Source organism: Selaginella moellendorffii, unplaced genomic scaffold (assembly GCF_000143415.4).
Source record: "Selaginella moellendorffii unplaced genomic scaffold, v1.0 SELMOscaffold_1, whole genome shotgun sequence".
Lineage (NCBI taxonomy): Eukaryota > Viridiplantae > Streptophyta > Lycopodiopsida > Selaginellales > Selaginellaceae > Selaginella > Selaginella moellendorffii.
In genome coordinates, this window is record NW_003314262.1 from 5,365,408 (window position 1) to 5,375,726 (window position 10,319).

At 46.2% G+C, this 10,319-nt stretch overlaps 4 protein-coding genes across 7 annotated transcripts; all 4 read left to right on the forward strand.

Moving 5' to 3' along the window:
• Positions 1 to 36: 36 nt before the first annotated feature.
• Positions 37 to 1,670, forward strand: LOC9646905 (vasohibin-2). Of its 2 annotated transcripts, XM_002961704.2 has the most exons (10): positions 37 to 221; positions 304 to 399; positions 471 to 533; positions 594 to 653; positions 715 to 818; positions 873 to 954; positions 1,026 to 1,106; positions 1,157 to 1,209; positions 1,274 to 1,455; positions 1,566 to 1,670. In XM_002961704.2, exons 1-10 carry the CDS (start codon positions 51 to 53, stop codon positions 1,619 to 1,621), a joined length of 948 nt encoding a protein of 315 aa, XP_002961750.2. In that variant the 5' UTR covers positions 37 to 50; the 3' UTR covers positions 1,622 to 1,670. The 2 variants fall into 2 exon arrangements, with proteins under 2 accessions (XP_002961750.2, XP_024538257.1); XM_024682489.1 differs by having other exon boundaries at positions 715 to 954.
• A 30-nt stretch (positions 1,671 to 1,700) lies between these two features.
• LOC9663257 (5'-nucleotidase domain-containing protein DDB_G0275467) lies at positions 1,701 to 5,186 on the forward strand. Of its 3 annotated transcripts, XM_024682479.1 has the most exons (16): positions 1,701 to 1,915; positions 2,078 to 2,519; positions 2,590 to 2,726; positions 2,787 to 2,936; positions 2,983 to 3,084; positions 3,140 to 3,304; positions 3,354 to 3,464; positions 3,517 to 3,614; positions 3,666 to 3,789; positions 3,838 to 3,927; positions 3,979 to 4,023; positions 4,079 to 4,396; positions 4,451 to 4,533; positions 4,586 to 4,689; positions 4,754 to 4,989; positions 5,067 to 5,186. In XM_024682479.1, the coding sequence occupies exons 1-14, from the start codon at positions 1,817 to 1,819 to the stop codon at positions 4,626 to 4,628; spliced, it is 2,007 nt and encodes a 668-aa protein (XP_024538247.1). In that variant the 5' UTR covers positions 1,701 to 1,816; the 3' UTR covers positions 4,629 to 4,689; positions 4,754 to 4,989; positions 5,067 to 5,186. The 3 variants fall into 3 exon arrangements, with proteins under 3 accessions (XP_024538247.1, XP_002961751.2, XP_024538250.1); XM_002961705.2 differs by having other exon boundaries at positions 4,586 to 4,989; XM_024682482.1 differs by lacking the exon at positions 1,701 to 1,915 and having other exon boundaries at positions 2,436 to 2,523; positions 4,586 to 4,989.
• Positions 5,187 to 5,234: 48 nt separating this feature from the next.
• On the forward strand, positions 5,235 to 7,510 carry LOC9663258 (probable 3-deoxy-D-manno-octulosonic acid transferase, mitochondrial). Its single transcript, XM_024681367.1, has 12 exons — positions 5,235 to 5,412; positions 5,577 to 5,704; positions 5,763 to 5,885; positions 5,943 to 6,062; positions 6,125 to 6,203; positions 6,250 to 6,348; positions 6,406 to 6,503; positions 6,553 to 6,643; positions 6,700 to 6,819; positions 6,875 to 6,945; positions 6,997 to 7,153; positions 7,280 to 7,510. The coding sequence occupies exons 1-12, from the start codon at positions 5,235 to 5,237 to the stop codon at positions 7,492 to 7,494; spliced, it is 1,479 nt and encodes a 492-aa protein (XP_024537135.1). The 3' UTR covers positions 7,495 to 7,510.
• Positions 7,511 to 7,669: 159 nt separating this feature from the next.
• On the forward strand, positions 7,670 to 8,764 carry LOC9663259 (protein WHAT'S THIS FACTOR 1). The gene has a single exon (XM_002961707.2). The coding sequence runs from the start codon at positions 7,670 to 7,672 to the stop codon at positions 8,762 to 8,764; it is 1,095 nt and encodes a 364-aa protein (XP_002961753.2).
• The last annotated feature ends 1,555 nt before the right edge of the window (positions 8,765 to 10,319 follow it).

Below are 10,319 nucleotides of genomic sequence, written 5' to 3' on the forward strand. Positions count from 1 at the left end.
TCGGGTGGTCTCGTTGGTGTTTGTTTTATTGATGGATTCGGCCGGGATCAATGCAGGGAGTGGCCGGGAATTGTTTCGAGCTTGTGCGGAGAGCCATGGTGGGAGCTTTGGAGTCGCAAGCAGCTATCAGTCTTGCGACGTTTGGGGGAGTGAAGAGACCTCAGTTGCCGATCAATTTTTTCAAGTTTCCTGCCGCCACGCGCCTCAAGGCTGTGCAACAGGTTTGTCTAGCGTCATTTTCGTTTCCACAAGAAAAAAAAGCTCTCTCATGTTCGTTCTTTGCAAATTTGATTTCTCTTGCAGTACATAGGCTGCTTTGAGTACCGGATAGCGCTTCAGCCACACTACAATGTTAATAAGTACAGGCCACTGGCAAAACTTATGGACACTGCACAGATGGTTAGTTTCTTGAGAGTTTGTAGCGATTAGTTCTTCAGGGTTGGTTTTTATTTTTGTTTCTCTCTTTCCAGATGATTCACAGTCCTCAGGCAATTAAATGCGTTGAAGGTGTGATTTTGGCAATTTATCTCACCGTAAGCTTTCGACATCTTTGTTGGGAAGTTCTTAATGCGTGCTTGCTTTTGTGGAGTAAGGCCGGACTCCAAGGCGTGGAACGACTTCCCGTGGGTTTTGAGACTGAACAAGACACGAAGGTACATCGTCCATATGATATCTGCGGTGGTTTTCTAAAGAGGTTTTTTGTATGAGCTACAGATCCATCAGCACATCATTCTAGTGGTGCGCAATGGAAAGAAGTTTGGTGCGTTTGGGATGAGCCGCGAGGCCGACTTGGCAGGAAGAGAGATTGAGTTTGATAGGTTCTCGTCACAGCTCTTAAGTTTGTCCTTCTACATCCTTTTAAATTTTTGCAGCTTCTCAAGTATTGTTTCTGATTACAAACGAGCCTACGAAGGCCATCGCCACACCATCCAGAAGCTATGGGTTGGACTGCCGGTAATCTTTCTTTTTCTGTTTTGGAAACTTGAACCATTTAAACTTTTAATTTGTCCTCCTTTTTTATCAAGGTGGAACTCAATGTCGAGTCTTATAACTACGTTTGCTGGCGGTATTTGACACTCACGCCAAACTTGCAACCATGGATAGAGGTAATTCTTTGCGCATACTTCTCTAAAGTGACTAAAATTCTTACTTACAGTGCTGTGCCGAAATGGACAAACACTTCTCGCAATCGAAAAAACTCTGGGAAAGGTCAGTCTACCTTATAGACAACCATGCTAATATTTTTCTTAAATTCTTTCCTTCTTTTCCTTAGATGGCTGCTCGAGGGACAGGGAGAAATCCCAAAGAACCAAAGCATCTATAACAACGCCAAGAAACTGGATATAAACGCTGTTCCCAGAGCTGCAGGCGCGATCTTGAGGATTCCAAGGCCGCCTTCACGCTCGACGATCTTACCATCGATCGTGAACCTCAACGATGAGGCTACTACTCCTGGTAAGAAAAGCGCTGAAAGTTAATTAGCTAGGTAGAAACTGGAAGAAAAAACAAAAGCCAGAGAGAAGAAGACCAAAAAAGCGCTATCTTTTCCCTGACTGAATTTACAGTGCCATCGCGAGTGGGTTTTCATGAGATCCCGTCCATCAGATATTTCCACGACTAACTTTTAATGGGAGTTTTTTTATTCTACCTTTAACTTAACCCCGCCTTTTATCGTGTGACGTCTGCCCTAGTTTCTTGTTTCATGTGAAGAGGTCCATCGTCGAGGGTTTGGAGATCGCGTGTCCGCGTCGGCGCTTCCGGTTTGCCTCGATCCCTGGGAATTTCTCACAATGCAGGGCTGAATCGCCGGGGATTGATGTCATCAATGCGTGGAATGCTAAGAATGCGTCGCAGATTCGCTGCCGCTGCTACGAATGGAGCTCTCAAGTCGTACTCTGTCGCGGCGGAATCCCAGGTGCGATTGCCAGATGAGTTGTGTTGTGTAGTCGAGCGAAGAATCGTTCGAGAATTTGTAGTCGAGAGAATCGTTAGAGAAATTCGTCCAGTTTGGTATTGTTCTTTCTTGTGATTCTTTGTTCTGTTTCCTTTGCTGATACATATCTTCGTTTTTGGTCAGGGCGTTGGGCTTTGTCCCTATGGACGTCGTGAGCATATGAAGCTTCTCATGGAGTTCTTCCAGAAGAATCTTCCCAGAGCGTGTACTTTCCTGGCCCCGTCGACGAACTTTGCATCAGCGTCGTACCGATTTCCTGTCAGGAAGTTCCAGTTTAGATCGTCGTCTGTGCAAACAATCGGGCCGAGATGCTGCGCTTTGCCCGTCAGATATTTCTCGAGCACTCCATCGCCAGAAGCACTAGATCGGCTAAGTTGCTGCAGCCACAAGAGGGACTCCGACTCCGACGATGAGACCGAGTCTCTGGGGCGGTGTTCTTACGTCCAGCCTCCAGGTAATCGGGAAGAGGCAACCGAGAAACTCCAGGAGGAATTCGAAACTGCGATGAAGTGCTTCGAAGACGCTCCACCATGCCTGGACGACATTCCGAAGATAAATCCCAATGGTAGGTGAGTATATTTGCGTTTTCATCTTCTAGCTGCTCGAGAATTGTGTCTAATGCTCGGGTTTTGCAGGTGTTTATGCCAACCATAACTTGCGCTTGGATCTCATCAGCGTCTATGGATTTGACTACGACTTCACGTTAGCTCACTACACTGCGAGTTTGCAGCATTTGATTTACGACCTTGCCAAAGAACAGCTTGTAAAAGAGGTATTTGCGGTATTTTATTTTCTTTGCACAACGATTTAGGCTGATATCTTCTATGAACAGCTGAAATATCCGGAGTCATGCTTGGATTTCAAGTATGATCAGAGTTTTCCAATAAGAGGGTTATATTACGATAAGAAACGGAGCTATCTGCTGAAGCTAGACTTTTTCCACTGTGCGGAAGTTGCGAGCTGTTTCTTTGGCCGCCGGCGTGTAAGTGGATGTTTCTTTCTGTTCCTTCTTAACAGTGAGATTTCAGTTAACGCATGAGGAAGTCGAGCAAGCATATGGAGGAAAGCATATAAGCCCAGAGAACTTAAGTAACCTCGTCCCTCTTATGGATTTATTTTGCTTGAGCGAGGTACATTTTTTATGTTTATTTTTTCTTCTTGCTATCGATGTTATTGTCTATACAGGTCTGCCTTCTCTCCGATGTTATTCAACATTTCGTAGATCAAAAGCTCCAGTTTGATCCTGGTTATGTGTACGAGGACGTAAGACGCTCTGTTGAGAATATCCATCGAACCGGACTTTTACATAAACTTGTCCTTGAACGCCCAGAGGAGTACCTTGTGAAAAATGTAAGAACTTGGCTTTCTGTTCTCGCATTTTAAGCGCTTGTGAATACAGGAAGCTGTCACCCGGATGCTAAAAAGGCTTAAAGAGATAGGAAAAAAGACGTTCATGATCACAAACTCTCCTTTTCCGTTTGTAGATGGAGGGATGAGATACTTGTTTCAGGTAAACGGACTGTCTTTTGATTTTCCTGTCATAACATTGTTTATATGCGTAGGAAGACGGAGACGACGGAAGCTCCTGGAGAGAGTTGTTTGATGTTGTTGTGGCTCTATCAGATAAGCCAAACTTCTATTCCTCTCAACGACCATTCAGGTAATGTTTATTACGTACATAGCAAAAGATTTAATGAATACTGTGAAACAGGCATTACGATATAGAAGCCGACAGCCTAACCTTTAACAAGGTGGAGGAGTTTGAACCTCATGCTGTTTATTACCATGGATGCTTGAAGGACTTTCTTCAAATCACGAAGTGGCGAGGAACAGAGGTGTGAAGGTTTTGCACTGGACAGCTTTAAAATGCTTAACATTTGCAGGTCCTGTATTTTGGAGATCACTTATTTAGTGATTTACGAGGCCCTTCAAAGGCTGGATGGCGCACGGCTGCTATAATTCGGGAGCTTGAGGTCTGTCTTGAGATATAAATCAGTATAAAGCAACTCATGTTCCACTTTCAGAGGGAGATCGCTACACAAAATGAAGATGAATATCGCATCCACCAGGTATTTAAAAGGGCCTAGCTGTCTTATCGTAAACGTGATAGTAATCTGTTAACAGGCACGATATCATATGGTTCAAGAGCTGCTTGGCAAATATCACGGCTTGCCTGTGGGACCTAGAAGGGACAAAGAAAAAACTCTTCTCCTGGCATTAAGAAAGGAACGCTTGAATGCGAGATTATCGATGAGCCAGATGTTCAACCGCTACTTTGGTTCAACGTTCCTCACAGATACTGGCAAAGAGTCGGCTTTCGCATATAACGTGCAGAAGTACGCGGACGTGTATACAAGCCGCCTTGAGAACTTGATGACATATTCCAGTGAAGCGTGGCTCTATACCCCGTTCGACGTGAAGATTTTGCCGCATCATATCAAGGTACTCATGTCTAGTGGTTTTTCTCTGATTGTTCACTAATTCGTGTTTCAAAAGCTTGTGTGTGACTACAGGTCGGGCCGTCTAAAGTTTTCAAGGATTGGCCATTTGAATCCTACCCAGCATAGTGAAGATCAGCTGTAAGCAACTTATGAGACTTTTTTCGTAACTGCTAATTTGCAATGTTTCTAGTCATGAACACCTGGAGCCACAACTGGAAATGGCGGATCGCTGATGTGGATAGATTGGACGAGACACGACTTGTGGAAACGGGGAACAAAAAATAACGAAGATAGGTACCGTTTTGGAGTTAAGTTTCGTGGAGAAGTTTTGGGAAGCTCCGCTGTATGTTGTCTCCAGCTGAGACTCTGTCCTCTTGGGCTTCCTCCACACTAGGCCGGTTATGGAGGAGGAGGACTAGTACTGGCGGAATTGTAGAGGAACCAGCGGTAGCAGGAAATCCGATAGGTGGGGAATCAGGAACTTCGAGTGGAGCAGCAGCTCCAGAATCAACAATGGTGCTGCGATCGCAATCTAGAAGAAGGAAAACTCCGGAGCCGTCTATCGTGCGTCGTCGCAGAAGACCAGGAGGCAAGGTAAGATCTTTGTTTTGTTTTGGTTCTTCGTTTTCTCGCTTGGATTTCTCATTGCGCGAGTGACTTGTTGTTTACAGGGACGCAGGAGACGACGGAGAAGACGCGCGAAAACTCACTCAAGTCGTTCGTGATCCATGGAACCATTCTTTCAATCAGAGCTGGGAAAATCTAGCTTTTAATGCGAGTTTATAGAGCTCTCTCGTGTCTATCGAGCTAGGGGTTTAGGTTTTTGAAATATTTGAGCGATGGAGCGCGCGCTCTACACATCGATCTCCGCGGCGCTGGAGCCGCTGGTGATGGCGCATCTCTTCTCGCGAAAATGCCGAGGTCTGGAGCATCCCACGCGATGGAAGGAGCGCCTCGGCTATCCCTCGCTTCCTCGCCCCTCTGGAACCCTCATCTGGTTCCACGCCGTGTCGCTAGGTCGGTTTCTTTCTTCCTCTGCGATCGATCGTTTTTTTCTTTGGAATTTTTCAAGGTTTTCTTCGCTCATGGATTCTTTCTTTGTTGGAATTCTAGGAGAAGGGCTGTCAGCCATACCGATCATCGATAGATGCTTGCAAATACATCCTTTCGTTAACGTTCTTCTTACTACTGGGACTTTGACAGCATTGTGAGTAACTCCAAGTACATTTCGCGATTTATCCAATGTGTTCGTCTTCTTTTCCGTAGCAATGTCCTCCGGAGCAAACTTTCTCATGGTGTAATCTTCCAGGTACTTTTCTCTGTTAGCTGTTATATGGTTTGCGAAGTTCTAAAATACGATTGGAAAGTTTGTTCCGGTGGATACTCCAGCAGCGGTGGACAGATTTTTGAGTCACTGGAAGCCACAGGCTGGTATATTCATGGAAAGTGAGCTTTGGCCAAATCTTCTCTTGTCATCGTCCTCGAGAAAGGTGCGTGATCGTTGAAACTGTGGAATTGAAGTTTTACTTACCTTGCTTCCTGTGCAGATTCCTATGGCTCTGTTGAATGCGCGGGTATCTGAGAAATCTTTCACTCGATGGTCTTGTTTCACCTCGAAGTCGCTTGTGGGTGAAATGCTTGGAAGTTTTTCTTTGATATGCCCTCTGGTATGCTTTGGAAGTTTTTGGTCCTTTGCCTGACCAACTTTATATTCTACTTGACAAGGTAGAGCACCAATGACGCGGTACATCTGCAGCTTTTGGGTGCGTCTCCTGGCGTCATACATTTCTCTGGAAATTCGAAATACGGTGGGTAGTGGTATCACAAATTCGTTGACACCATGTATTTTTCCAGCATGGGGAGCATCTCAGGACAAGTCGCAAATGGAAGATCTCCTGCTAATGAAACGAAAAGTCTGGCTAGCATCGTCGACACATGCTGGTGAAGAGGAAGGTACAGCTCTGTTTAGGACTTACAAAACTCCATCTCATATACCACCGGGGGCTCTAGTTATTGCAGAGGTGCACTTGACACTCAAACGAACATTTCCAGAAATTCTTACAATCCTCGCACCACGGCAACCCAGTCGTGCAGAGTCAATCATGATGGTTAGATACAATATCACTTGTTTTTATAAGTTTTAACATTTTCTTTCAGGTGCTGCGAAGCCATGGATTGAAGGTTGCACAGAGGTCCATCAACGAGAATATTTGCCTAAATACTGACATCTATCTCGCAGATACCGTAGGTACGTGATTCTAGAGCGTTTCTCGGTTTTTCTCTTCTAAAACTCTTGTCTTCCAGGTGAATTGACAAGACTTTACAACTCTGTTCCAATAGCTGTTGTTGGTGGCTCGTTACTAAAAGGTTTAGCTGGTCACAACATGGCGGAGGCTGCAGCATGCGGTTGCGCTGTTCTTACAGGTTGAGAAGTTTCCATACTCCGATCTAAGCTAAAAGCATTTCTATCTAAGAACAGGAACACACTTGGGTCACTTCTCCAAAATGCTGAAAGAAATGCAGTCGATCTCTCCATTATCCATCTTACAAGTAAGGAGCTTTGTTTCTCCATTTACCCAATTCTCATTTTCTTTTCTCAAGGTTTCCTCCGCGGATCTAGCGTCCGCCTTGATGGAGCTTTTCTCTGACGAAGGAGTTCTACGACTTCGTAGGAAAGCCGCAAAAGCAGCTTCAACCACTGCGGCTGCTGGCATCATCGACAATATCTTCAAGCTGCTAGAGCTCACCATATTCCAAGGTGTGTATTGCGACACTCTCATGGGTTTAGGGTTTAGTGAGAGGAAGCAGGGGTCTATGGTGAATGCAATCCACTTGGAAGAGAATGCCGGTGGTACTGAGACGCTCCTCTCTTTTTTACTTCCAGGAATCGCGATGGGAGGCGAAGTTCCAGCAGCTACGCACGATGGTGAGTGCTCCAAAGATGGGTCCTCCTCCTGCTGGAAGAAGGATGATGATTCCCAAGGCCCAGAAGAGGATGAAGATCTACGACTTGGACGAGGCACTGATCATGTACAAGAAGTTCCGGGATATTGTCAAGCTCAGGGACTTGCTGGAGATGTCGCAGGGCCATGTCCTTAACCTCCATGCACTGGGAAGGCTCAAGGGAAGATTCAAACTCGACCCGGCAAGCAGGATTTCATCGTATCCAGACGCTCATCCGGGCGTGGTGAAGCTCACGACCGACGCAGACGGCTGGAAGTGGCTCGAATTTACAGACGAGGCCGAGGACTTGATAGCCGAGAAGGGGATCTACATGAGAGAGGTTCACGAGGCACAGGTGGTCAAGTGGATCCGGAAGATGCTGATGATGTCGCAGACTCGAAGCATGCCTCTGATGCGGCTCCAGCACCTCAGGAACGTTCTCTTCCTGCCACCGGACTTCAAGTCGAGGATCATCCACGCATATCCGCAGTACTTCCGGGTGACGACCGTGAGGGGGGCTCTCACTCTCGAGCTCGTGGAGTGGGACGAGTCGCTGGCGGTGACTTACAGGGAGCAGAGGCTGAGAGACAACGCTCTGGAGCTGGACGAGCTCATGGGCGACACGAATCCTCACGCGTTTCCGATGTCGTTCCCGACCGGCTTCCACCTGAGGAAGAACGTGAGGGAGTACTACGAGACGTTTCAGAAACTCCCGTTCCAGTCGCCTTACGAGATATGCCGGACGATCCATGGGACGATGGAGGCGGAGAAGCGGAACTTGGCCATCGTCCACGAGATACTGAGCATGTACGTGGAGAAGCGGGCACAGATCGCGCAGATCGCGGTGTTCCGCAAGGACTTCAAGCTCATGAGCTCGCTCCGGGGGCTCATCGAGCGCCACCAGGGGATCTTCTACACGTCTTACAAGGAGGACCTCTTCACGGTCTTCCTCAAGGAGGCTTACAGCGGCATGAGACTGATCGATCGCAGTCCGCTGCTGGACTTCCGGGACAGGTTCATAAGGCTGTGCTTGATCCAGCCTCGGGAGAAGCGGCTGGATCCGCGAAGAACTTCTCCCGAGAATGTGGAGAAGCGGCTCCGGCAGATGGACACGATCAAGGAGGAGGTGGGGAGAATGGACTGCGAGGGGAAGATATCATGCAAAGGATCCAAGAGGGAGATGAGGAGGTGCCTGGCGAGTGGACACGAGGTGGAGATACTCGGGGAGGATAGAAACGCAAGGTGGAGGAGGCCGAGGGTGCTGTTCGAGGAGATGATGGACAAGACGCCGGACTACAACATCACAGAGCTGGAGAAGGCGCTGTATAGATTCAAAGGGAAGGCTGATAAGTGGCCAAACCGGGAAGATGGAAGCTGTGAAGGCTTGGATGACGACGACGACGGTGACTCCGACTTTGAGTGGTGAGAATTTTGGTGGTGGCAGGAGAGATCGATCGAGCTAGCTAAGATTCAGTGAAGAAAACTCGGAGAGATGATCATGGATATGATATACTAATATTCGTGAAAGTGGATGTTGTCTTCTATCTTAGAAAAGCCACCATGGACTGGATGATTTTGTTCTTCCTTTCTTGAGGAAGTTCATGCTGGAATCGAACCCGGCTCTGTTCCATGGCATTTTTCAGTTAGCTAGATTAGCAAAAAAGGATAGAAAATCTTTTGTGTAGACACTATATAAAGGAGTGTTTAGGGGAAGTTTAGTTTTAACGATGAGCAAAAGGTTGAGCTAACAATCAAGAAGGCATAAAAAATTTAATCAAGAGAGTGGACAATGAATTTTAACTATATGATCATTTAGTCCGAGAAGTTGATCTCATGCCCACGAGAACGTCATAAAAGTTCTCGAGAAGAACATGCAGTTTACGTGGGGAGAGCTTGTAATACACCTTATTGAATTCCTTGATTTCCAATAAGTGCTGGATTAAAGAAACTATGCGGCAGCTCTTAGTGGGCTTGGCGAGCTTGCATGAGCGAGAGTTGTGCATAAGGACATGAGTGTCTCAAATTTGAGCTCAATGGAAACAACTTTGTGGTGAATTTGGGAGATTTTAGCTGCGCAAGGAAGCACCAACTATACATATTGGATCACTGGGATTTAAGGCTCCTGAAGTTATCGCTAGAGAGATTGAGAAGTTTGGGACAGGTATAGACATGTGGGGTGCTGGAATGGTGTTTGCAGTGTTGCTTTTGGGAAAGAAGCCTTTTGGTGGCCATAGAAATTATTATTTGAGCTGAGAAGAGGATGAGGCAAAGGTGATGGACAAGATTCTGAGAAGAATTTGTTTAATAAAATTGAAGACAAGGATGCTGTGAATTTGTTGCAGGGTTTGCTTGGATAATAGGCTTACAGCGGCACAAACTTTAACGTCGATGTATATTAGGGAACCTCGCAATGTTCTCCTTGATCATAGGAACTTTGGAATGGATTTTTGACCATATTAAGCTCACAGCACCGTCCATAAGCACATTATCATACTCTGGACACCCAACAGTGTCTCCTCACTGCCAATGATCCGCAACTTTTGGACAAGCCGTCTGGGTTGTATGGCGTCTCGAGTTGACACAAAGATGCAAAACTCCTCGTAATTCACAAAGCCTTCGAATGGAAGCTGTATGTCATCGCTGACAATCACTGGAATGCACAGGCTTGCGATGGCATCGTAAAGCCTGCATGAAGCGCTGTCCTTTTTCTCGTACAGAAGTACCTATAAACAAAACGAGTTCCATAGGGACTATCAATCTTAAAGAAAAAGAAAAAGGCGTCACAAACCAGTATGGAATGCCTCCTAGGCAATAATAAGCAATGAGGATGAAAAATCAAGAGAAAAAAGGATTTCGAGCTTTAGCTTGAATTTACACTCACATTCTTCTTCCAATCCAAGATGGTTATAGTCAAACTGGAAGACACTTTTAAAACCATTTCAAGGAAACCATAAGAGTTACCTTATGTTGCATGGAGGATC